Source organism: Tympanuchus pallidicinctus, unplaced genomic scaffold (genome assembly GCF_026119805.1).
Source record: "Tympanuchus pallidicinctus isolate F22 unplaced genomic scaffold, pur_lepc_1.0 scaffold16, whole genome shotgun sequence".
Classification (NCBI taxonomy): Eukaryota; Metazoa; Chordata; class Aves; order Galliformes; family Phasianidae; genus Tympanuchus; species Tympanuchus pallidicinctus.
The window spans coordinates 2115670-2143393 of NW_026294679.1; the positions used below are offsets into that span (position 1 = coordinate 2115670).

Here is a 27724-nt window from a genome sequence, read left to right on the forward strand (position 1 = left end):
CTGCGCCGTGCATCGAGGGGCACGAGAGCGGCGCGGAGAGCACTGAAAGCAGCTTTCCGTCCCGCCGCCTTCACCTGCCGGCAGCCGCCGTGGCTGGAGACTCACCTAAGCCATCCGGTTGCGACAGCCGCCTCAAGGCGGCGGGATTCTTTTAGCTTTACCGGGTGCCGGCTCGGCGGAAGGAGAACAGAAAAATGTGGTTAAACTTCTAAAACGACTTTCGAAAAGGCGCGCGGCCTCTGGCGATTGGTAGAAGGGAGGTCACGTGGCGGCGCGGCGCACCCAATGGGAGCGCGGGAACGGTTTGATTTCAAACACCCCCTCCCGCCTCAGAGCCGCCCCGCTCTCCGGTCCGTCCCTCAGCGCCTCCGGCACAAGGGGCAGCTCCGGGCGGCGGAGCAGGACCAAAAGCAGCTTGCAGCAGTAAAACAGATTAAATATAAAAATAAATACTCCTAACCCTAAAACTATCTCTACTGTTAGGTTCTCTTACAGACAGAAATCCAATTCCCTGACAGGAGCTCACGTGAAATCGTCACTGAGCGCCCTTGCCACTTGCTTACACGTTTTAACTTAATTCAACTAGTAAAAAGGTAATTAGAGGAAAGCTATTTCACTGAGATCCGCCTTCTTAATGATTAGGCTCATCAGTGGAAGATCCAACAATAAAAGAGCCCCGATCATTAAAACATGCTGGGTCTGAAGGCTGCAGCCAAGAGCACAACAACAACACGAACACAATTAGAGAACTCGGCACCGTAATTCCTCATCAGAAGGTCCCAAGGCAAGGCTGTTTTGTCCTGGTTCTCTACAGGTGTGTTGGAAGCATTTGAATGAATGGAGCTTATTTCTCACAGATTTGTACCATTAATGACCATCAGCCGAAAGCCTCAAAAAGCAGGAATTCCAGTTAAAGCTTTCCCCACATTGGGGGTTTTATATAGGATATATACAGTATATATAGGCACTATATATATAGTATTATATTATATATATTATATATACATAATATTATAGTATATAGTATTATAGTATTATATAGGCACTAAACTCAGGCAGCAGTCTTAGGGTTAGTGAGATCAGCCCGTTACCTTTGGATACAGCACAGCATCCTCAGGGCAGCTGCAGCGTGGGCAGCAAATCCAGAACGCACAGCTGGGAGGTGAAGGGAGACAACAAAAGCAGTCCTGGTGCCTGGCTTCTACTCCTGCCAGCACTATAAGAGCTGAGAAACTGCTAGCTTCTCACAAAGCATTCAAGCAGATGTGATTGGCATCAATCGAGTTGCAGCTGTCATCGTGGATCGGTCCTCCATTTAGGAACTTTTCTCATGCACTGTGAAACACTGCAGTCTATTCACACTGCGTAACACTGCAAGTTATTTTAAGACAAATCTCTTTGCAGTAGATAACATGATGGCATGTTACACTGATGCTATTGCACCTAAGATTTTCAAATGTGCGTATTCATACCGAGAACCTATTTATTTATTCTTAATTCTTAGGAGAGAATCCTGCAGAAGTTTATTAACAAACAGGATGTTTTCTGAAATGGCTCTTATTACAGACAGCTGCTACTTGTGTAAAGGTTCCCGATTTGTACACCTGCTTATGGAGTACAGGGCAGGATTCTGTGTTCAGACTGATAGCCACCAGCAGAAGAGCCACTTCTATAGGACTCGCACCAGGGAGCAGAGCCATTCCACCTTACTGCTTCCTCACAGCAGCTTACACTCAAGCCTCCCACTTCCCATGAGATCTAAACTAGAAAACCCTCCTATACAATTCAGAAACAAGATCACTTGAAAGCAAAAGGTGTGCAACTTCACAGAGGCAGAGGCAGTCTGCAAGAAGAGAGGAACATAACCTTCTCTTGCAGAGACCAGGAGCAGGAGGGACACAGCCCTCTGCTGCTCACTGCCTGAAGCAAGAATGTGCTAAATAATTCCACCTGGACCTCTTCAGAAGTGCTACAGTTTCATTTTTCCTCCTCTACCCAGCTGGCACACAGCAGCAACCTGGATCTGTTGTTCAATGTTAATGAATAGGTTTGAGTGGCATCCATGAACACGAGGAAACAGTCACAAAGCAGTGGAAACAGGGGAGGAAGGAATGCTTATTTGTGAAAAGAACTTCCCTGGCAAAGTCTGAGCCCAATTAATAATTGGGTAGAAATTCTCACAGACTGAGAAAAAAGTGGCACAGAAAATGCATCAAAATCGTTAGAATAAAGCTCTTATTAAAATATCTAAATTACAAAATAATCCCTTAATACGCAAAATGAACAACATTCACAGTGAAGTTCAATTGCTCAAAAAATTCCCAGAGGCACTGAACAATTTGTGTATTAAGGAAAGCTTAGCTTCCACTTGACACATGTGCCCCATACAGAACAAATACGTCTTTGATCTTGCTTAGTCTGTATTGTTTAACCAGCCCACTGAAATCAATGTTTCATGAGCAGTTTACAACCAAAGTCCGTTCTTTCTGAAAGTTCAGTTTCTAAAAGCATAACCTTCAGCCCCACAGGTTGTGAAACACAAAACCTTCATGAAGAAGCACGAGGTCAAGGAAACAAAAAGAAAACACAGAACAAACCAGGAAGTGCAGAGGAGCGTTTGTACCACTGGAAGCCTTCTTGAAGAACTGCAGGGTCGGGCTTTGAGTCATTCCCTCAATGCTCACAAAGGAAGGATGCAATGGGACTCGGCACATCAGAGCTCTGCATCGTCAGCTCTCATTTGTTAACACAGTTTGGGAAGGCCTGGCTTTCTAATCGCTGTCATGAGTTTACTTGTGCTTTGATTGTGACATGGATCAGAGCACTGCTTCCAGTAGCGACGGATGGTAAGTACCAAGAAGTTATTGATGTAGATAATGGGTTTTCAGTCCTTTAGGATACTTTGCTTAAATGAACACACAGACAGGAATAAAATTTAAAGATTTAAAGAGAGCAGTGCAGTTTGAGAATAAAAACAAAGCTTTGTTCTTGCATCAGAATGTATTAGATCTTGCAATTTGCATATACAAATAATTCAGCAACATTCACCGGCATTAAAAACACAGCGAGATCAAATTATAAATGTAATAAAAGGAAATAATAATAGCCGAAACTGTATAATACATACATATATTATAAAGATTTGACAAATTAAATACAATTTGGTTATACAGAAAAGTTTCAATAGCTTTACATTAAAAATGGTGCAAGGGAAATGAAAGCATTTCAAAAGATTGAACACAGGCGGTCAGGCTGGTTTTAAAAGTTTAAAAAACTGATACGTAAAAATACCCTAAAAAACACTGGTAATTACAGTAAGCATTCTTCATTAAGGCCCAATTCAGCAAAGCACTTAAGGGATTGCTCCAGGAACAAAGAGCCAATGGTACTGTGTGTTCTGTGGAAAGGATGTCGGCAAATGCTTAAATGCTCAGGTGAACTGGAACCTATCTTAACTCATGAGAACAGTCAGTCAAGTCACACAGTGACCAAAACCACGCACAGATCAGAATGTACGACTTCTAATCAACTATTTGGCGTTTCCAAGTCATTCCATGCAACGTAGGAAAATTTCAAACAGAATTCAGCTATATCCACGTTGAGCCACAGCTCCCAGCTGAAGGGCTGCTGCAGCAGGCAGCCTCTCCATCGCTCATCACAAGAACTGGAAAGCAAGCTTCTCAAGTTATTAAAAAAATAAACGTGAAAATCACTACGTAGCTATATTTACGACTTCTGAACTACATTATTGTTGTGGGTTTTTTTCCTGTTTCCTCACAGATAATACAGTTAGCAACTACAACCCGAGCACTCACTGAACAGCTGATGTTCCAGCTGAGCTCCATCCTGCTCCTCGCTCCGACAGAGGCCCTTTTGTCACCCACAGCCTAAATGTTTGCAGCGCTCCTGGGGACAAACAGGACCGTAAGATACACTTGTTTGGAGAGCAGCTTCTTGGCATTATGTTCTATCATCACTGAATGCCTGGAGGCATTCAGGGCCAGGCTGGATGTGGCTCTGGGCAGCCTGGTCTGTGATTGGTGACCCTGCACGTAGCAGGGCTTTGGAACTGGATGAGCACTGTGGTCCTTTTCAACCCAGGCCATTCTATGGTCCTACGATCACTCTACCTCTCTGATTCTCTCTGTGCTGCAAATGACCGTACCGAAAACCCCACTGTCTCACACCAAATTTATTTGATAGCTGCTTGAAATTTGATTAAATTTTAGCACACAGTAGTAATGCAAACTTTGCATTCTTCTCATCTAGTCAACACTTTGCTGTTGGATGTGCTCAGAACACAAGTCACAGCAAATGCTCAGTCCTCAAACCACCTCTTTAAGTGCATAACTGCATGTTTCACTGTGCAAATAAACACAGAAGTGCATCAGTGGGAAGACAAGCAGCAGGAAACGGCAGCGCTCAGAGCAGTGTGCTTACAAGTTCTTAACCACACCTTTCCCATTCAGTATGGTAGCGAGGAGAGGCAGAAGGTGCTCCTGTCTCCTTGCGGTGCGTCAACGCGTGATGCTCCATGTTAGCAGCTGGTAGAAATGCTCACAGGAGTGGTGAAAGGATCCGTTTCAGTTGCTTAATTTTAAGTAAGGCTTTTATGCTTGCATTGATAAAACCCCGCCAACTGGACAAGACAGGACTAGGGCATATTAGTTAGGTACCCAAAGTACACATTCACCTATTTTGTGCTCATTAATTCCTATGCTAAAGAGGGGGAAATCCAGACTTTCCATTTGTTCAACATGCAGACGCCCTGCGAGCTTTGACTTTCTAACCCCCAAGCACATCCTGCCCAGGGATACAAGAAAGACTTGTAGAACATATTTCCCCAATCATATTATCAGTAGTACTTTCATTAAAAATACATCTATATGCACAACCACATCCCCCCTTTTAGATAAAGGAAGCACTCCTTTGCTGATAATACATATGGGAAGGCAAGAACATAAAGGAATTTTCTTCGTGTTGCTCATGCTACGCAGTTCTTTCTTTTGTTTTCCAGAGTTGTAATATTCTTGTTGAATCTGAGAGAGTTTTGCCCTCTGCTTTTTCTCACAGTAGCTGGAAATGATGCACACATATAGTGAAGCTTTATATCCATGGCCAACCAGGGCTGTAATGCCTCTTGAATTAGACAAATGCAAAATATACACTCCTGATATGCAGAATATCGTTCAATAGTGACAAAATGACATTACGGTACTCCTAGATTGATTCAAGCTGGTGCAGTATTTAGGAAAGAACGAAACAGATGAACTTTGAAAGTCATAAGACATCAGAAATTCCAACCTGCATTTCTAATGGTTGTATCCTACTGACAGTAGAACACAAAACAGAGCTGCCACCCATGGGGAGGTTCTTACAAACAGCCTTTAAAAGCAATACCATTTTTCAGCTGCACTGTGCACTATCACACATGAAGGGCTGTGTTCTGACACCTGGAACAGTTCCTTGGCCTTTCAGTGAGGCCATGAAGTCAATTCCAAGTAAGCAGCAGCAGGTTATCAGAACACGGCCCAAAATAAACACCTCTCTTCATTTGCTATTGACTTCTGTGTCAAAGGTTTGTGGCCAAAACGAGTTTCCTTTAAACAGATGTACCACAGCTCATTATTTTAGTATGAAAGGTAAATGTAAAGATGCACGAACCGGGCAATGGCACTGCTGATAAATATCTGTAAGTGGAAAAGGAAATAATCAAAGAAATAAACCTTCCAGAATTAATTTACTGTTATTTAGAATAAAGACTTCTCTACCATCTTATAGCGATATACTCTATATGAACATTATACTTTGCTTTAGAAGATATTTATATTTCAGAAATAATTTTGTACAGCAAATGCAAATTTTAGAGCAAACACGAGGTCCTATTTACAGTCAAAGTCAACAAACAAAACGACGTGGAATAAATTAATATCATATACAACTATTTATACAGACAACTTAAAAAATAAGGCAGAAGTTTTTCATTTAAAGTTAGCATAATCGGAAAATATGTCGATGAAGTCTTGTACCACTCTGTAGCAGAATTCATACTGTTCCTGAAAAACAAGAAGACACCAAAATGTACTCTGGTTGCATCACACCTTATGAATCGTCGTTACGCAAACCTGAGCGGGGCAATGTGTTCCAACTCCAAGCTCACAGCAACACCCCTCAGTTCGACCTCATCTCCCCCCCCGTTTGCTCACTGCCTACGGTTCCATGGCTCTGCTCTCCCTGCACCCAGCTCCGCTGTCGCTGTGAGGAGCTCTGCCACCACGGACAGGTGACCAGAGGACCTCAGTGCAAGCAGAGCCGAGGTTCAAGCATAGACCCACGGCGTGCTGACACGGGAGGCTTCTCTCATCTCACTTACAACCAACTTTTTGTAACGGCCAAATGAGAACACCCTGACCCCGCAGAACCACAGACCCGGCAGCACGGCTTCCTCTTCAAAGCTGTCAGCTTCCCTTTTATGTGCAGAAGCAGCTGAGGATGAATCCATTCTGATTTTTTTCTTTAATAAAGGCAGCGGTACTTCTCTTTTGTCAAACAGGCTGATTCCCGCCTGTCAGTTAACACGAATTTCAGCTTTCTAGGGGATAATTCTTCAAATGAACATCACTTCTTAAACCTGTCTTCTCATTCAGGCTGAGCTGCTGATGGCACTGAGCTGTTCCCATCGCGCTGCCGCGGGTGGCTCTTCCTGAGCACCCCAGGGAGCCTGCCTGCTTAACTCCAGGCTCTAACAGCTTCACAGCAGAAACTGTGTGACAACGCAACTTCAAATGGAGAGAACATTAAAAGAAAACAACTTCCCAGTTCGTTTTTTTTTCCTGAAATGGAGCTCCACAGGTAAATGCTGTCGGTATGTATCTACATACACAGCCATCCACTGGCGACGTGAGTCTGCCGCCTAGCGCTGTGCGTCCCAGTGATGGGACACAGCCCGAACCTGCAGGCAAGCCCACAGCCTTCAGTGTGATCTGCTGGGCTGCCCGATGCCTAATACCTGATCAGAGCTGGAACAGGCATCTGCTGGAAAGCGGCACTGAACAGAAGCTGTTCCACAGCTGCAGCTCAGCTGAGGATAACCCTGGCTATTACACAGCACCACTAAACCACAGAGCTGGAGCCCCAGAAGAAACATTTCCTCCCTGCAGGTAATCCCGATGGAGCTCTTCAGCCCCTTCCCCAGTTCATAACAAGGAGATTTCTACCTGGGAAAGCTGCTTTCAGATAACTGTTTCTAAAGGAGTTCCTAATGGAAATTGTTACCAACATACAAAGCATCAGTGCTTCTATGTATTTCCCAAAACAGTGTCCCCATACATTTTCTTCTGTTTGATCAGTAAGGAAAACCCTCACACCAAGTCAGCATTTCTCCATGTGACAACTGCAAGCCCATTCAACCCTGACATTTTCATGTAAAGAAAGAAAAACCTGAGCTATGGAGATAGGGCTTAAAAGGCATTTACTTCTTGACTTTGTCATCAGCACCGCAAACAAGATTTTGGTTTATTTAACTGTCACCAGCTGCTAACAAAGCACGGAACGTTTAGCCAAGCTCTACTTTCAGACAGGCTGTAAAAAAAATCTGGAAAAGATACAGATTTCTGATGCCTTGTTCATACACAGCCGTCATACATTATTTATTTCAACCTGCAACAAACCCCCTTTGTTCTCCTCCCACAAGGATATTTACAAACATACATCCTTTGAGAAAGGTTCGGATTGTTAAATACCATACCAGTGTTTGCACCATATGTGGCCTCTGCAGTCTTAAGCTCTTCACAGCTTGAAATACATCTAAGAGCCCCTCAGCCTTCACTCGCTCCAGAATATTGCTGAGTGCAATGAATGTACCTGTCCTTCCAGCACCGGCACTGCAACACAAACACATCTGCTTGGCATACAGCAGGATAAAAACTGCAAAGATAATATTGATAGAGAATACCCAAATACTAATAGCAGCTGATTTTGTCACGTCAGCCATGCTGAAAGCGAGCCAGAATTAATTCCAATGAATTGTGAGCCAGGCAGCAATTGAAGACACTGTTATAAAGAGGAGGGGGAACGGCTATTTGTGAGTGTGGATGGCAACAGGACAAGGGGAATGGTTTTAAACTGAGACAGGAGAGGTTTAGGTTGGATGTTAGGAGGAAGTTTTTCAGCCAGAGGGTGGTGAGGCACTGGCACAGGTTGCCCAAGGAGGCTGTGGATGCCCCATCCCTGCAGGCATTCAAGGCCAGGCTGGATGTGGCTCTGGGCAGCCTGGGCTGCTGGTTGGTGACCTGCACACAGCAGGGGGTTGGAGCTGGATGAGCACTGTGATCCTGTGCAACCCAGGCCATTCTGTGATTCACTCTATGGTTCACTGGAATTATTATTCCAAAGCAACGTGATGGACAGTGTCCAATCCAACAAAAAGATGGTAACTGCTCTTACGATCTGAATCATTCCTTTTCAAACAGGGAAGCTAATATAAGAAAAACCCCAATAAGTCTGCATGCAGGGTGATGTTACATACAACTAAACAGAAGCAACTGCTCTGCCTCTAACCTGATTACAGCAAGCCACCAAATATAGTCCCCAGTAACTGTGGTTCCTTTTGTTCTGGCATGCTTCTCTCAGGATATTTTGCTCTTTTATTCACTTCAGACCACAATTCTACACCAGCAAAATAGATTTGAGTGACTGTTACCTGACTTAGATACCTAACATCAGAGACAAAAAAAACAGAAGTGCTTTCTCTCTTCTAACAGAATTGTGGCCCGTGAGACACACACACAAATACAACCACAAAAACATCAACAATTAACAGTGGCTGTGCACTGCCAGGCCAATAGTCACTAAAAACAGGCTGGAATTTAGCACTCGGTGCTAAGCCGGATTGCAGAACAAGGAGAAACACAAAATAATTTATGAAATTTAAAATTTTAATGTTTTTCAATCATTTACAAGCAGATAAAACATAATCATGTGTCACTGCTTCTATCTTATTCCCATCAAATGAAAAAACATCTGATAAGCACAGCCCTATGCAGAGATTAAGTGCAAGTGCACATACCCTCAGCTGGAGGAAAAACAAACAGGAATGCTGCATGGGATGCATCCCTCCCTTCAGATAATTACTTTTATCAGGTTAAAGACAAAATCTGTGAAATCTAACAGGGCTGAGGTCTATTTGTCTTTAGCTAACCTGTAGCAACAGTATGTGGCTTTTAAAGCAACCTGTGAGCAATGCCCTTATCTACAGCTCCAAAAGCAGGAGGAAAAAGACATGGAGTAACCTGGCATGCACAGGGTGCTCATCCACACACTGCTCTTCATTTGTTTATGTCTATACTCCTCATGCTGAACACTCACTCTCTTTCCTCCCAGAACACATTCTCAGCATCTCTTTAAAGAGTTTGGTTTATGTTGGCTTAAGATTTTTTTGTATAGAGAACTGCATATGAAATACCACGGGGAAGTAGATGCGTTTCACAGGAACATGGCGCTGCTCTTTTCGTACCCGCTTCTCTCTCTGCACTTCTTTCAACACTTGTCTTAAGGAAAGGAAACTTTTCACTTTGACTCTCAAACTTTTCTCGAGACAAGTTCCAAAGCCAAGGGTGCTCTGAAAGGACACTGGGCAAGAAGCAGAAGGAAGGGGCCTTCAAACAACCCTGCAGTCTGGCGTTGTTTACTGCAGAACAGAAAGAGTGAAGAGAGAAAAGCACGGGGAGCTGTGAGCTAAACAGAAGGCAGTGGGAGACGTACACTGGAAGTGAAGGGAGCTGGGATTCAGAACAGATTGGCTTTGAATTCCATTGGCAACTCAGTCAGCAAAACCCTTCTAATCCACTTAGGGCCGTGCCTCTGTCCCAATTAATAATCGCTGTCTTCAACAGTTCCTGAAAGGGTTCATTAATATCCGGAAAAAACGAACTGCAGTTTCCACAAGTTTAAGTGAGCACTCCTCTAAACCAGTCTTTGACTTGAGATGTGTTTACTTACTCATAAATTTACATTCATTTACATCTGAAGCCTCAGGTCTGACTTCATGGAGGGGTTCAACTACGCTGTGTAGGGGATGGCAAAACAGATGCAGCAGAAAATTCTCAGTGTGGTAAAACCAGGGGCGCATTGCATGCTTAGTTTCATTGTCCTTATTTTTTTTTTCCCCCATTTTTTAATTGTTACAGTAAGTTTTGAAAAATTCACTTCAAATGATTAAGCCAATGCTTAATTGCATTGGTTACAATGCTGAAAGCTCAAAGTAGCAGCAGCAATGCATAACCCACATAGTTCTTAAAATCATAGAATGGCTGGGGCTGGAAGGGACTTCAGGGATCATCAAAAGCTCCAACCCCCTGCTGCATGCAGGGCCACCAATCTCCAGATCTGGCACCAGCCCAGGCTGCTCAGGGCCCCATCCAACCTGGCCTTGAACACCTCCAGGGAGGGACGGGGCATCACAGCCTCTCTGGGCAGCTGTTCCAGCACCTCACCTTCTTATGCAACTAATTTGTGTATATCAAAGACAACAATTGCTTTTACCTCTTACTTTACTGGTTAGAACTATTTGATACTTTACTCACTGTCACTATCTCTCACAATTTTACCTCCCCAGCTTTTCATTAAAAAGTGGCTGTTCAAATGGAAGAACCAAACTTAAAATAACATTGCTGCCATTGAGTTCAGCCACCACAGGGTTGGGGAACACACAATGCCCCAGGAAAAACACATGAGAACAGCAAAGAGCAAAACAGTGAGTAAACAAGAAAGAGCAGAAAGCTTTAGCAATGAACACATGCTACTGCAAGATCCCCATGTCCAAAAAAATCCAACAAAGCTGAGATCCCAGGATCTTTTTGCTTCAGCAGCACCTGAAAATGCATGATGCTGCAGACAGCCAAAATACAGACCATGCTTTAAAGACTCTTCAGAAACTCTTTAAAACTCACATCAGAAGAAACAAGAAGTCAGCATGCACTGCGGAGAACAGCTCTAACCAAGTCAGTCCTAATTCTAACTCGGGCTCATCTATCAAAACACTTCCATGGATTAAATACTCAATTTTGAGGTCAGAGACATGCTGATTTTCCCTTTTCTCCATCTTTGCCTTGTATTTCTTCTTTTTTTATGGATGCAGCCCTCTGGCTCACAAAGGAGGGCTGCCCTACCAGAGCCAGACAGGAGAAAAAGAAAGCCTAGCACTTGGCTGACTGTGGGAAGGAGAGGGAGCCTCACCTGCAGTGCACCGTGATGGGGTGATTCCCCGTCTGCTGCTGCTGCTTTTGGACAGCTGCAATCAGGTCAATCATCCCTTTTCCTTCCGCAGGAATTCCGATTTCTGGCCACCCATGGAAGTGGAACTGCCGAACCAGCCTGCTTTGCTTCTCTTGGTTACCCTACGTGCATGCAAAGAACAGGTTCAACCAAATGTTAATGCCAGACAGAAATGAACTTCAGACCTTAAAGATAAGCATAGGTTTTGTACCATCACGGTGAAGAGGGTTATTTTCAACCTGGTCTGTTATATATGAATCTGTTACATACATATCTACATACATGTAAGAGTTCTGTTTCTACATTACCTCTGCCTCTTAGCTTGAAACTAACATTACTTGTCTTGCCTTTATGTCAGCTGATTAAAAGCAGCCCTAAAAGTTCAAGTGAGCACTACCACCCTGCTAGTTTTGCCAGGCAATCTGAATGTTCCATCATTATTCTATATGTAATTCAATAGGATGTTTGGGAACAGACTTCACACGAAGCACTGCGTATTCACACCTTATCCCCCATCCTCCTATGAAATGAAATGCACAGCATTTCAGAGGCCTTTGGCTCTGCACATGCCAGCTAGCTAAGTGCATAAATTAGATGCAGTGCAATTAATTAAATTCATCATATTCTAAACTGCCAGTAATTTCTTTCCCCCAAATGTAGCAATGCAAACCAGTTCTGAATGAAATGAAGAAGTGAGCAAAGAGATGCATGCAAATTCAAAAACAGGTTTGTGTAGAGCCTGCCTGTAGCAGAGGTGCATGAAGGGGCAGCTGCCAGGCAGAGGTAAGTATGAGTGCACTAGAATGCTTCACAGGACTCTAATATCTGGAATTAAGTTTTCAGTAATAGGTACATGAGAGATGGTAGGAAAGGCAAGAATGCCAGCAGAGCAAAATACTACCAAAAAACCAACACCTTGCTTTGATCAAAGGCGTGCTTTACTGACCAAGATTTTCATGACACTTTATGCAAGCGTTCCATACAAGCTTCCTCTTGGCTGCTAATGTGACAGATGACAACTAACAGCAGTTATCTTTAGTCAGAAATTCCAGCATTGAAGTCACATCATCACATTTACGAATGCCTTAAAACAAACAAACAACTCATATAATTAAAAACAGTACCTGATTATATGTAACTATGAAGTCCCTTACGCTTATGGCATCTAAAAGGCTGTCATTCTTTATTTCTACAGTTATCTCTCCGTGAGTTACTGAGCCCTCTGATGGCCAGTACTGGAAGCACTTCTCCTGCAAAATGGAGAGGGAATTGTAAGCATTCCTTGATTCGTTTTTTCCACTTATCTACACCACCACCAACCTGTGATACAGGATGTGACAAAGCATAACGTGTTCTGGACACTTTGCAATGAAAAGCCTAGAGCCCAAGAACACAGTTGCAAAACGTTTCTGTAACACAAAGCATTAAGATGAAACGGGAGCAGAAGTCATATCTGATAAATGCTGCTTTATAAATAGACCAGGAGAAAACTAAGCAACTCTTACAATCAGTGCAGGGTTGTTAAAAATACTCAACAGAAAAACGCAACAACAGAAACCATTTAATGGCACTGAAGTATAAGGTGAACACTGCAGAGCAGGAAGATGCTGTTCTCTTCATTAATGAATGACAAAGATGCAGAGGAGAGCTTCAGAAGCTTACAGAGATGTAACAGAGAGGGAAGTTTTCAAGAAAGCCTTGTCTGGCTCTTCTCACACCCACATCAAGCATCCCTAAGAACTGTGCTTTTAAAAGCAAACTTGGCCCTCTGAAAAACAATTCTGTAGCTTAGGTGTTTTTGTCCGACAAATCAAGCAGGAGCAGCCACACTGGCCTACACCTACTAGTGAAGCAAGAGCACATTTAGAATCACAGAACGGCCTGGGTTGAAAAGGATCACAGTGCTCATCCAGTTCCAACCCCCTGCTGTGTGCAGGTCAGCAACCAGCAGCCCAGGCTGCCCAGAGCCACATCCAGCCTGGCCTTGAATGCCTGCAGGGATGGGGCATCCACAGCCTCCTTGGGCAACCTGTGCCAGTGCCTCACCACCGTCTGGCTTAAAAACTTCCTGCTAATATCTACAGAATCATAGAAATTTCAGAAAAGGCAACAAATCTTATATTGCTAGAACTTGTAGGCAAAGTGTTAATCTGGTGTGAAGACTCATATTTATGGCATTTGTAAAATGGAGCCGTGGGACACATACCTGCTCCCTCTCCTGCACCTCTGTGAGCATGACAATGGTGTGGCACTTCCACTCCCACACCATCCGCCAGAAATCCTCCACGGTGTGTGGCAGCGGCCCTTGCGTGGCAATGAAATAATCCTTCTGGCGATAGCCCTGCAGAGAAAGGCTGGCTTGTGAGTATGTCAGGGCAGCACAGACAGAAGTTGGTGTTTGGAGAGAGCAGCACCAGCTTCTGTTCAGCTGCTGCCCACACGAGACGTGTTCTTGCACAGCGTGAGCATCGCCCAAATCTTTCACGTGCTCTGGGGATGCAGAGCCCACCTGATTCTTGCTCACCCCTCCAGCACTGAAATGCACCTGAGATCTGAAAATCCACATTCCTTTTGTCTACAGGTCACAGCAGTAACACAGAAGCAGCCCCACTGACATCAAGGGCTGGATACAGGCTATGCTTTAAGGAGCACCATCGGTTCCTGATGCTCACTGTCCTCATTAGTTCACCTTGCCTCCTCTCAGAAATGAAGATTCACGATCCTGAGTCTTACTTTATGAGTTTTTACAGCCGTGGCTGAAGGAATGAAGTTCTGCTGTGAGAGCTGAGGTTTTCACCAGGAGATTATTGACAACTGCAGTCATTACCTTTACTATGGAATGAACATTAGACTTGTTTTTTGAGCTACAGTTCTATTTCCATACTGATGTGATCACATTGTAGAGTACTCACAATCCTCAGTCACCGGTGGGCTTTTACTGTTTTGGGATATAATTAATTGCCATATTTAAATAAACTTAGGAATTGAAAGTGTTGCCCAGGTTCCATCAGGAAGCCAGGAGCAAAGCTGGGAATTAATGCAAGTCCCCTCAGTAAATGCTGGCTCCCAAACACTATGAGAGCTGTTCTTTATGATAGAAGTGGAGAGGGGGAAGTACATATTTGAGTTAAAAAACCACAAACAGTCAGACTCTTTATTAACCTGGATACAGGCAAGAGAACTGCTGGATGTTTGCTGCTTAGTGAGTCTGGTTCTCTGCCTGCTTTTCTCAGAACTGAATACAAACCTTAGTTTATAAATCTAGCAACAACAACAGGAACGTTTAAATTATACAACATTTAAACTGGAATTCAGAACACTGAATAAGATTAGAAATTCATTTGGGAACTCTCATAAGCCAAGCCCAAACAAAACTAATGCTCTTCATAAGCCAACTTGGCTGAAACTCCTTAAGAAGACTTGCAAGAAGCAGTAAAATATTTGACTTGTAGCCTAAATGCATTGAAAATATTTATACTTACATCTATGAAGGAAGCATTGATGTAGTCTGTGTACTCCTGCCCTCTTTTCATTGACAGAATCACTCTATTAAAATCATCTGGAAGGAAAAAAAACGCAAACATTCACTCTTTTTTTATTGCTAACTGCACGTTAACCGTTCCACAATTACACGTGTGGAAGAACTACAAATTGCTTACCTGAAAGCCAGACAAGGGACCCTAAAGATCTTACTCAGGATCTACCGAGCGTGTGGAGGAAGGCAGTATTTTTTCTGTGGATTATTTCTGCATTCATGCAGCAAGCAAGGTGTAACACTTATGTTCATGTGCAGACATTGCAGCAGTGCCTCGGAGGAGGCAAGGAATCGTACAGAAGGTACATTGGTGCAGGAGGTGGAACAGCTCCATTATTTCATTCTGTTCTTAAAACTACCTGTCATACACTTTGTGCACACACTGTAAGGACATCACTCTGTCCCTGACTTACCCAGCCCAGCTGTATTCTGATACGAGCTGCACTGCCACCAGCACGCAGGCACAACTTACATTTACTCACAACAACCTTAGGATAACCACACATTTACAGCACCACTTTCTATACACACAAAGTCAATCATCTTACACGGGATAATCTGGATGACTCTAGCTTTCTTCATATTTGCTGGAAGATTGCCAGTTCTCATGTTCTCTTTCATTATTCGAACGTTTGTTAATTTCTGCAATGAAGCACACAAACGAGGACGAGGATTAATTGAAACGGAAATGGTTTTGTTTCATTATATTCTTCATAACCTGTACCCAGAGGATTGCTCACTGGATACAGACCAATAGTGCAGTCATAGTTAGCTGACCATTATGAATGGTGAGGTGCTGGAACAGCTGCCCAGAGAGGCTGTGATGCCCCGTCCATCCCTGGAGGTGTTCAAGGCCAGGTTGGATGGGGCCCTGGGCAGCCTGGGCTGCTGTGAAATGTGGAGGTTGGTGGCCCTGCCTGTGGCGGGGGGTTGGAGCTTCGTGATCCTTGAGGTCCCTTCCAACCCGAGCCATTCTGTGATTCTGTGAAAGCCGCTTTGCTGCCTTGTCTGTACAAATGTAATCATGAGAACAACAGAACAGACCACTAAGATCATCACGTCCAACCAGCAGCTCCGCACACCCAGCACGACCCTGCATGCTGCTCAGTCACACGCTCCAGTTCTACACCACTTCCCTTTTTAAACCTCCACTTCCCCCATCACTGAAACGCACACTGAACTCAGGCTCGTATTCATCCTGTTCCTCCAGCAATCTTTCATTTATCAACGATCCTTCTTAAGATTATTAGAACTCTGCGACGCTCTGCAGGGCATGAGAGGCTGCACGGCTCAGAGCCTGCTGTGCACCAAATAACCTCATGGGGCTCCACGTATCCGTGCCACTGCTGCTGCAGTGACCAATGCCCTCTATTTCATCAGTGATGAGAGCACACAAGGGACACAGAAGACAAGCACTGCCCTCGCCCCACCAATCCGTAATAGCAGAGTTTACACACATGCATGGTTGTGCCAGCTGACCTGACAGCAACCAGCTGCTTCTGCTGGGGGGATTTGCCAGGTAACCACCAGTGACAGGGCTGTGTTTCAGCAGCTATTTAATACAACTTCAATTTGTACTGATCTGAATTTAATTTGCAAACTGCAAGCACTTTTTCAGGCAGTTTTCTATATTTGCCATTTTCAGAAGCACTTCTAATTCCAGCAAAAATCCAAGTACCACCAACAAACCATCAAAAAGAAATTCCCACACCTTAGAAATCACTTTTCAGCTGCTCTGTAACACTGTGGTTAACAGTGTGCGTCAGAGGGTCCCACACTGGTTAGAGCACTCTTCTGTTCCTCGCTGTGGATGAGCTCAGTGCCTCTGAACCATCTTTCAGAACACACAGCACAACTGAACGCTGCTCGTAAGCTTCCTGCAAAGCCTTTCTAGCACAGTGCACAGCAAAAAACAACACTGAGTATTCTAGTTTTTCCAGAATTCCTATGTGTTTGCTTGCTTGTTTCCCCTCAGCATCATACTTTTGAATTCTGAACTTGCTGCTTCAACTTTTACTTCATTTTCTTCTCCCAGTTCCCAATTTCTGATTAAATGAATACTTTAAAAGTAGAAGGGAAATGCAGTGAACACTGAATTCACTTGGATTGAATGATTGAAGTGACTGAATCTTTTAGATCTAGAGTACATATTTCAGCATAGTAAGTAGCACAGAAAAGTTCTATTTCCTCAGCATAATTAAAGTCTGTTTTAAACAGCCATCACAAAAATCCAGTATCATTTGTTTCTCCATTAGAGATTTCTCCACAAAACATTTCTTTTTTCCTTTTCCCCCCCCGGAAGATGTGAGTGTTCAGCACAAAATGTGAGAGTTCTCCATAATTCACTCTGCCAGCAGCAGTGACTGAATTCACATTTCTGCTGACACGCCAATTAGGTCAATGTAATCCAGCTTCATCCTCCAGCTTTATCTGATCTGGCATCCAGTTCAAGATCAGAAGAATAATTCCTTGTTTTTTTGGTTTTTTTTTAAAGCAAATAAAATGCATAGGGGAAAACACCCATCAAATGATGTAGGTCTGAATGGGCCCCCATCACTGAGTCCATCGGAGCGATTCACAACAAGCTGAAAATACAACTGGCATCTCAGTTTGGACAGCCCTTCTCTTTTAAGATTGCACTTGCTCTGCTTCTAAAGTACCTTTTTGTTGTGAGGATTTCAACACTCGAAAGTCTCAGAGCAAAGGCCTTTCCTACTTACCTTAAATTCTTCTTCCAGCCCTATTTTGACAAGGTTTGGTGCTGCACTGTGTGATGTTTGTAGATGTTTCTCCAAGGATGACACATCTAGCTCTGTGTCACCGTAGAGGTAGTACTCAAGTAAGGCTTGATAAATGAAGGAGTACTGCATCTGGAACAAACAGCAGGCAGATAAGCATCCCCTGAGGCAACGGAGCAAAACAATCTCATGTCTGGCACTTTCATCTGTCTCATTCAGTAATGAACGAACTGATCACCAACGCACACCTAAGGCTAAAACTGAATTCCTGTCACATCATTCATGTTCTTTACAATTCCATTCAATCACAAAAGGGGAAAGCCTGGACATACCCCAAGATAACGTGCTTCGTGGCCTGGTCTTTACTGCCAAGGCCTCTATCTCCTTTCCCAGTGCTACCTTCCATAGAATGGTTGGGTAGAAACGGACCTTAAAGATCACCCAGTTCCACCCCACTGCCACCCTCTAGATCAAGGTTCCTGTTCCAGTTATCCAGGCATGCAGTGGAACAGGGCACGCTCACACACACACGTACATTATTTGTGCTGATGACAGCTTGAAACTTGGAGAGCTGTAATTCCAACCGGTGACTACTTACGTCAGTCTGAACCATCTGCGGGCGCTGATTGCGTATTCTTGAAACAAACTCAAAAACATCAACTTTCTGCTCAGCATGCATCATGTCTATCATGGCATCTATAACGATAAACGTGCCCGTCCGGCCCACACCGGCGCTTCGGAAGGAAACAAAAGACAAAAAAATCCCTCAGTTGAACAACAGAGTCTGCAGGAATCGCTGCACCGATGACAGAGGTGGAACTTGTGCTGCTCTCAAGGAATGAAAATTCTCATCACTGCAAAACACGGGGCTTCAGTTTTTATTTTAGTAGTGACAGTAATGACAAAACTACATTTTAGCATTAAAAAAACCTCTTCTAACAGCTCAGAAGCTGACCAAAATTATATTACTCGAAGACCATTGGAACTTGTGCTTGTCCTGCTATAATTTCTCTTTTTAGCACTTACCTGCATGGCTGCTATTCCACACTACTTAGACACTTAGTAACTTGCTGTGACTTCTACACTTCCTAACGCTGCTATTCCCATTTTGTTTTCTGTTCAGACATCCTCCAAAAGCCACGAGAGGGAGCAAGATTCCCACAAATTACATCACTCCAGCGACATTCAGTTCTTCCTTTCAGAGGAAAAGGGCATGGCATCCTGTGCTAGGCATTAATAGCCCTCCTTTGACCTTCTGCTAGCTTACTTCATACAGCCACTGCTGCAAGGTCCCAAATCACGACGCACGCTTCTCCCTCCATCCCCACGTGCCCAAAGATACAGCTCAACTCTCAGCAAGGAAAAATCAGGTTTGAAATAGTATCAGGGCACAAGCAAACAAACAACACCCCACCAACAATCTCTGTCTGTGGCCATTTCCTACCGCCAAGCCTCCCTTCCCTCTTGCTTCCTTTCATTCACGTGTGACCTCTCCGTGCTGCCGACAAGCCCACCATATTCCCACAAAGGCTGCTCACTTTACTGACCCCCATGTTTGCCTTAAAGTCCCTTGCTTTTCCCCACACGATCCCCCTCTGGGCCCCCCCTCACTCAGTTGTTGCTTAGGATGACTGGATGGTATCCTTGTAAAAGCTTACTAAAGAAAAAAAAAGCACGGTTACTCACTACCGATGAGTTTCCCCTTCCTTTTCCCAACAATTCAATAGTGTCACATCCTGTCCGTGACGGAAATCAAGTGTCACCTTCCTCACTTGTCACCTCGGGCACACACTGAAGCTCTGCACTATCGCCCAGCCCACACGTCATGGCATCAGTGTGCTGTGCTGCACTGGCTGACTGAAATCTCTGGAGATTTTAATGAGATATTTTACACTTATCTCTATTTTGGCTCAACTTCTGTTGATTAAGTTAAGCACGGAATTTCCTGCTTGTGCAAAATAATGCTTAAACCCAGCACTGGTCTCCAGAGAACATCACTGCAAGAGGGTTTCCCGAAGGAAAGGCTGTGTGACACTGCTAAAAATCTCATTCCTTCCAAGAGTTTTCCTCAAGACTCCAATGTATGACACATGAGGGAGAAGACAAATTCTAGCCCAGAAAGGTCTATAGGGAAGAACCAAAAGCTGGGCTGGGCAGGACAAACAGGCTGCTTTCGACAGCACACAGTGACTCTCCAATGTTCTCTGAATATCCAACATAAGCAACAGAAAAGAAAGAAATACATCAACCTACAACCATTGCCTTGAAAACAAAACCCAGAAAGACAAGGCCACTACTCTTTTCTTTTTTACTTCAACCTCGATACAATAATTGTTCCTAAAAAGACACTTCGTAAACTCTTTTTCATTGTGATTTCATTAACATCCAATTTCAAACGCTTTTCAGAAATGTCTAATGCAACAAGTTCATGTGTCGGCAACTGAAGGAGTGGGATTGTGTTCTGCACTGGTATGTGGTACATTTCTTACATTGCAGCATTTAAATCTCCTAAATGCAAGCCTTTATTTCAAGATTTCTCGGCATTTGACAATTCACATAGCAAACTAATTCTGTTGTGGGAAAAGTGGAGGATGAATTCTCAGAGGAGCAGTTAATGGCGAAGGTCACAGATTTGTAATGACGAGGCTGTATGCTGACAAAGGACGTATTTGTACCAAAGATCACTCACGGATAAAACAAAACCTTCTGTTTGAATATTAAAGTGGCAGCAAAGACAGATCTTTTGGAATTGTTCTCGTCCCCAGCTCTAAGAAAGCTTAGCATAGTATTACATACCCATAAGCACATAAAATTAACAGCCTGTTATCAGAAAACACATCTTCAGCCTCCATTATGTGCCCCTAACTCCAGGTCAGACAAGCACAGTGGCCTAATGAACGCCGACCTACCTGCAGTGAACCACAATTGGCCCAGCAAGGGCAGGATTCAACGCCTTGACTTTCTTCAGGAATTTCAGCATCCCAATAGGTGTGAAAGGCACCCCGAAATCAGGCCAGCTGGTGAAGTGGAGCTGCGTCACGAGCCTCAGCGCCTTACAGCCATCGTGGAGCTGCAGGGAATACATGGGCTCTGAGTTGGACTTTCATTTTCCACTCGGAGATTTAGAAAAGAACTCTCAGGATTGTTTATGACTTGCATTCCTGCAACACCTGGATCCTGACTTCACAGCATACATTCAATATAAACATCCGTTACCACACATCCTTAAAATGCATCTTGGCAGAGAAAAGGAATAACCCCAAAGTAGGGTACGTGAAGAACGAGATTCACAATTTATGGTAACAACGGATCAAATCTTAAGTCCTTTTTCTATCATAAAACCTTCACGACTGTCCTTTTAGCAACCTGACAGGAAGCTTAAAAACTGTGATCTAAAAGTGCAGGACCTGCATTGTTACAAGGTGCCAAATGCCAGCTTTTGCAAACTGTTTTATTAGGACAAGGAGGAAAATGGGGACAAACTCTTAGGATCAACGCAGTAGAGGACAATGGTGGGTGTTCTGCAGTACTTCACAAGGCCTGCGCTGAGTATTAGCACTCATACCACACATGAGAAGTGAAATTGGAGTACTTCCATGCAGCTGTGCACAGCTTATCACCTCTCACTAGATGCACTGGCTGAAATTAACATTACGGTCTAACCTGATGGCTTCCATCTGCATCAGATTATCACGGCATCAGGAGCAGCACAGCCTTTCCTTCCAAGAGCGAGATCTACAGGAACTTGTACCCATACAAGGCAACACCCTGTGTATGTGTATGGAGCCACCATCACTGTTTGCCTCTCTCCTGGGACCCAAGGAGTCAGCACTTTGCTCCTGTTCTCTCTCCCTGACAATCCAAATGAGTGACTTTCTGCAGCACCTGACCACACAGAATCATAGCATGGCCTGGGTTGCCAAGGACCACAATGCTCATCCAGCTCCAACCCCCTGCTGTGTGCAGCATCACCAACCAGCAGCCCAGGCTGCCCAGAGCCACATCCAGCCTGGCCTTGAATGCCTGCAGGGATGGGGCATCCACAGCCTCCTTGGGCAAGAACAGCACCGAGCAGAGCCTCCTGCAGTTCATCAGTTGGCTGCAGACACACGGCGGCTGCCCTCCATTGCCCACCACCCTGCCAGGCCTGGCACTGCACCCTTTTTAATGACTTGCAAACACACGGAACTGATTTCCTCACTTCTTTCAAGCAGACATGGGACTGCTTGAAAAATTCAAACGCAGATGGAGCACAAGGATCGCGCCTTACCGACTGGACGCAGAACTTGCGAATGGTGTAGTCCACCAGCACAATGCAATCCTCCACTGACACACGGATGTTCCCATAAGTCCAGCACCCTTGGTCGGGCCAGTACTGATAACATTTATCCTGCAGAAACAAGCAGTGCATTTTATAACACTGAGCCTGACTTCATTGCTGGTCACACAGAGAACAAGGAAGTTACTTGAAAACAGAACGTAAGTATGCATAAGAGTATGTGGAGTTGATCATTTGACAGCTTTAACACTTTGCCAGTGCTATTGATGATTAAATTTATGCACAGAAGGGTGTGAATATAGCTTAGAAACTTTTTTTTTTTAAGCTACCCAAAACTGAACAGCATGGGAGAAGGGCTTTCTGGTGATAGAAAGGGAACCTGATGTCCTGACCCTTTAATTTTAGGCTTTAGGTGTTCTTGGAGAGAAATGTGAGGGTGTCCTCATGTAGGAGTCAGCAGGAACACTGAGTTTTAACAGTTCTGGCTGCAAGAATGTGCCTCTGGTTACAGGCTGTGCAAGACAACATGAGTTATCAGGTTTCTTTCACAAATTCATATTTTTAGAAATTAAAGCTACATTTATTAGCAGGCACTCATTTGTGCTAAGAAGGGCTAAAAAAGAAAGCAGATGCTGAGCAGCCACCTCCACGCACCCTCAGTTGTGCTGAAAGCCCTTTACCTCTTTCCTTTCTTTCAAGTTTGTTAACATGACAATAACGGCAGACTTCTGCTCCCACACCATCCTCCAGAAGTCATTGACTGTTTCTTGCTTGGGTCCTGCACACAGAACACAGACCTGCTCAAGAGACGTGGCAGAGCACCTACAACACATTCCTTACCAAGCAAAACAATAATAATTAAAAAAAGAAACAAACGACAACAAAACAACTTGTTTTTCTTTACCCAATTAGTTTTCCTCCCCCAGCTCCCCCGGATGAGATAAAAGAAGAGAAGCAAAGTGCAAGTGCTGGAAGTGAGTCTCCAAACTGAGAGCAGTATTTGTGGGTGAAAAGGCTGTGGCCTCCCTCATGCTCACCTTCCTTTCATTTACTCTCTAACCTTTAAAGCTCACCTCACATTTAGCCACTATCTGCACCTGAAAACAAACCCTAACACTTCTAAACCCAAACACTTCTAAAATTAAGTACTTTTAGACACAAAATTGAGACTTGAGAATAAATTGATTACCTTGTGCAGCTATAAATTTATTCTTTTCTTTATAACCCTGAGGAAATAAATATCATAGTTAAAAAATGAAATGTCAGCATGTGCAAGCATAAAAAGACCTATTTAATATTAATTTACAGGCAAAGTTAGCAGTTTGGCTAGCAGAGAAAAACTGAACTTACGTCTATATATGATGCATTAATGTAGTCTGAAGGCGAGACTCCATCTACTTGGGTCAAAATCACTCTGGAATGATCATCTAGAAGAAAAAGCATAATGAGAACATTTGCATTCGAACCATCTGCACTGGCTTTTGTCCTTGCAAACATCAGGATGGGCCCAGCATCAGCTGCCTCCCAGAACACAGGCTGGACACCAGCCGCTTCAGATCAGCTCCCACCAAACCCACTGACAACACGGATGGGCTTTGGTGGCCCTCCCCCTCCTGCTGCCACAGCCTGGAATGGCAAAAGCTGCAAGGGACAGCAGCTACCTAAGGTTTGTGGCTGCCCAGTCGTGCACTGCTCCCAGCTCTCAGTAAGAAACTTCCCCCACAGAAGCACTGTTCTCACACTTGAGGGTTACCAGGACCGCATCTCTGCAACAGCTGAAGCCCAAACTGCACTGCGCTGTCTGACCCAATGCTAACCTGAAATATCAGTTTGATGTACTGTCATTTGGTAGAACACCAGCTGCTGAAGGCCTTCTAGAACAACAGCTGATTAGCATTACACAGCAGCATCACGTAAAATGATCAACAGCTAGAGACACACCATGGCAAAACAAACAGGTTTTACAGAGACATGAAGAACATCTGCAACCAATGAAATTATGACCAGCACCAGCATGCTCAATGCCAGACAGACAGCTAAGGGTCTGGCCAAGAAGGAAGGGTAACATCTTACATGGGAGGATGTTAGGGTATCTGTTTTTCTCCCTGTTTTCTTCCTTATTTGCCATTTCAAATGTTCCCTGCACGTATCCAGGTGTTAAAGACTGAAAAAAAATAAAATAAAACAGACAGTCAGTGTGTTATATCAGCTAAGGGCTGACTGCACGTGGCACAGGACAAATCTGCATTTGTACGCACTGCCTCTCAGCCAACAGAATCAAACATATTTGACTTCTTTCAAAAATAACTTTCATTACTCTAAAACAGGAAACCGTGCCCTGGCAGATTTCACAGCAGAAAACGAGTTCAGCAGTTTTGAAAAATAAGTGATTTTTTTTTTCTACCAGCGATCGCAGTTATTGAGAAGCCTGTTGCAATCTGAGCTGCTGCTTTAAGATGCCATCTGCCACCGTGATTCACAGCACCGCAACCCGGCCCCCCATGCACCACTCTGCTCCGAGAGCTACTTTTAGCAAGAGCAGTTGGTTAATAACAGGAACAGAGTTTGATTGTTAAGAGCCCAGTGCTGGGAACGTGAAATATCAAATAGCTTTCCAAAATCTATAGGTGAGGACCCAACTCTGGCAGACAGGGAAGAAAAAAAGCAGTGGTTCCTTTCTGTTGAAGCTCGCTGTAAGAGCACAAGTCAAAATTCTGCTGGTAACCACTAAGATCTCAGACTGCAGATAAATTTAGTCCAGCTTAAAAATGTCTTGCAGAGCAATCAAATGAAGAAAAGAAATAAAGAGGGTGAGGATGAAAGCAAGGAGGAGCCCAAGGTGCGACTGCTGCACCTCCACGGGCAGAGCTGCTGAGCTGCACCTGCCAAGAAGTCATGAGAGAATGAAAGGGATGCTCTGGGAGGGGCCATGGAAAAGCAAGGAACGCTGCTCACTTGGAGACGTGGCCTTGTATTCTATGTGCACTGAGACACCCCGCTCACAGCCAAGGGTGGAAACTGAATGGAACTTCAAGGTTCTTCTACTGAACATCTAGAGCAGTGTTAAGGTAAAAGTAAAACCGCTATCTGGGAGTCAGAACTGCCTTCTCCCACCCATCACCTTCCTCCTCCACTTCCCCCAGCCCTGCTCCATCTGCCCTGAATCACAAAGCAGAAAGGAAAATTGGGAAATGACTGCGTTTTATGAGGTACCCTAAAGAAACTGCCCTTGCCTGCCTGTCAGAAAGCACTGCTCAGTATTCCTCCTTAGAAACAAATGGGTGCTGACAGGTTAAAAGGGAGGAAAGGGGCGGAGGGGAAGGAAGGACTTCACCACCGTCACAGAAAGAACAGCAACTTGCATTCGTGGGGGTTTTTTTCCAGCATCACTTAAACTTGTGAAGGTAAGTAGAGATAAGGTTAAAATAAGAGCTAGGAATTGAAAAATGAAAGCTACTTTGGGTAAGCTGCTTAATTCCTTATTTGATTGAAACCAGCTTCTTTGCTAATTGAACTTATTAAAACCCATTTACATTCACAAAAACCCTCCCTGCCCCTTCCCCACGCACCAAAGGAGAACCTCACCTCACTGCTCACACCCCAGAGCAGAGGATGTGATTCACCACAGCTGCACGGTGGGCACTCCATCCCCTGCGCCCCACGAGCACCTGATGCATCAGGGTGGCACTGGGTCAGCAGCCACAGCACAGCCTTATCTGCCTACCCTCCCACCAATGAAGCAATGGAGGGCTACGACCTATCCCAACATCAGTGCTTTTTCTCAGCTTTCCACCATGCAAACCACAGGGACACGTGGCAGCAAAGTCAAATTTCTGCAAGCAAATTGTGTTCAAAATCTTCCTTTCATCAATCTGGAGACAGGCAATGACCAGGCCGTCATACACTTCAACAAACAATGCACTCATTTTGCCCTATGGACAATAAGCAGACAAGGCTCACCTGAGGGGCCCATGCTGGAAGGAATACATTTGGGTTTGGGCACTGTTTGTTGCTCTGTTTTGCTGTGAAGAAGAAGAATGATCCCGCAGTGCTCCATTTGCACCAAAAAATGAAGAAGTTTGCTACTTTGGTTAGTGTACATGTGCAATGTAGGGTAATTTAGGATTCAAGTGTAAAACAGAAAGCATGACACCACAATCAGGACCACACTTCCAAGAAAACCATCCATCTTATTCATAAGAGTGGACAGTGACAGGACAAGGGGGAATGGTTTTAAACTGAGACAGGGGAGGTTGAGGTTGGATATGAGGAGGAAGTTTTTCAGCCAGAGGGTGGTGAGGCACTGGCACAGGTTGCCCAAGGAGGCTGTGGATGCCCCATCCCTGCAGGCATTCAAGGCCAGGCTGGATGTGGCTCTGGGCAGCCTGGGCTGCTGATTGGTGACCTGCACACAGCAGGGGGTTGGAGCTGGATGAGCACTGTGCTCCTCTGCAACCCAGCCATGCTGTGATTCTATCACTGCGTGTCTTTGCAGAAGGGCGCTCACTTTGTTTTCCTTTCCTCAGAAACCCCTGGGCCCAGCTTCTCTGTGCAGCCAGTGCCAGCTCACAGGAGGGCCAAAACACCGATTTCAGCCCAAATCTACTTCAAATCTGCAAAGGAGACCAGGTACTCGTGCTCCCCAAACCTCACAGCAGGCGTCGGCACCGCTGGGCGCTGCTGCCAGAACAGAGCAGAATTCTCACCCACACGAACAACCACAGGCAATACAAGGGGAAACCAAGTGCAAACCCCTCCAAGCAGATGCTACAAGCCATCATCTCAGGCACCTCCAGGCCTGCTCTATGGATGCCTGCTACTTGTGGGCACAGGAGCACAGCCTTCAGACTTGAAGCTCACCCGCTCACAGCACAGTACAGAAAGCAATCCGAGCAGAGGAGGTTTTAAAATGAAAACAGATTGCTTGCTTCAATCCTGACTGGGGAACATGTTAATCAGGGGAGTCAAAATTCACAAGCGTGCATCTTGTCAAATGAGTTTCTGCATTCATTTTGTCGACTTAGATAAATATCTCTGCAGTCCTCTTCCTCTCACAAGGAAAAGAAATTATATCTTTCAAATATATCGTCAAATAAATCACAGCTATAAATACACTACCAATTAAGAAGGTAACATAACAGACTGTCTAATCAACGCAAGCATTGGCTTTGAGAACTCTGTATTTGACATTTAAGCTCCTGCTCTGTGCAACTTGCTTCTGCTGCTATGGGAAGTGAAGAGGAATAACAAAAGTTTGGAAAAGGTCCCCGAAGTTGTGGGAGTGCAGTTCTATGTCTGTTCACGGGCACCAGCTCTGCAACAGCTCACCTCAGGCTCTGGATAAGACTCATCACCACGACCACATGCAGCTGAAGTTGGGTTGAGTGCAGGAAACAAAATCCCCTTTCTGACCAAGTGCTTCAAAGAAAAACCCTCACAGCTGAGACACTCAATGGAAACGCGAGGGCACCAAGCCCTACGAAAAGGGAAGTGATGGGATGATGAAGTGCAGCCGGTCAAATCACCAGAAAACCCCCAAACCTCATTAGGGTGACATTAAGGCCGCTCTCTCCTCCTACCTTAAGTACTTCCCACAGAGGTGAAGCACTCACTTGTAAAAAAATGCTCCTTTCCATCACAAACAAGAAAAGTCAATGCTAAAGATATTTCACTTCCCTCCAGCTGTCAGGCAAACACTAAAGATCTTTAAGTGCTAGCGAGTGGCAAAGAGTCCATACATCACACACTGGGCATCGCAGTGTCACACAGCTCCAGACTACTCCCAGAAAAAGAGAGACTGCACATGACAGCAGGAGCAGGCACACAGAGGTGCATGAGCATTAAGGGATGTGAGCACTGGGCTGGAACTGCCCAAATGCCTCAAGCAACCTAACACAA

At 44.5% G+C, this 27724-nt stretch overlaps 1 protein-coding gene across 7 annotated transcripts in view; it reads right to left on the reverse strand.

Moving 5' to 3' along the window:
* Positions 1-2881: 2881 nt before the first annotated feature.
* Positions 2882-27724, reverse strand: part of PTPRE (protein tyrosine phosphatase receptor type E) — an 82687-nt gene continuing 57844 nt past the window's right edge. For all 7 annotated transcript variants that reach the window (XM_052677028.1, XM_052677027.1, XM_052677029.1 and 4 more), the window contains 15 exons: positions 23900-23990; positions 23177-23253; positions 23016-23052; positions 22507-22604; positions 21818-21937; positions 20457-20617; positions 18146-18281; positions 17530-17679; positions 15358-15451; positions 14757-14833; positions 13481-13615; positions 12399-12524; positions 11236-11396; positions 7748-7883; positions 2882-6056 (listed from right to left, as the gene is read on the reverse strand). In XM_052677028.1, the coding sequence (XP_052532988.1) occupies positions 5982-6056; positions 7748-7883; positions 11236-11396; positions 12399-12524; positions 13481-13615; positions 14757-14833; positions 15358-15451; positions 17530-17679; positions 18146-18281; positions 20457-20617; positions 21818-21937; positions 22507-22604; positions 23016-23052; positions 23177-23253; positions 23900-23990 (1674 nt within the window). In that variant the 3' untranslated portion in view covers positions 2882-5981. The remainder of the gene's footprint in view (positions 6057-7747; positions 7884-11235; positions 11397-12398; positions 12525-13480; positions 13616-14756; positions 14834-15357; positions 15452-17529; positions 17680-18145; positions 18282-20456; positions 20618-21817; positions 21938-22506; positions 22605-23015; positions 23053-23176; positions 23254-23899; positions 23991-27724) is intronic.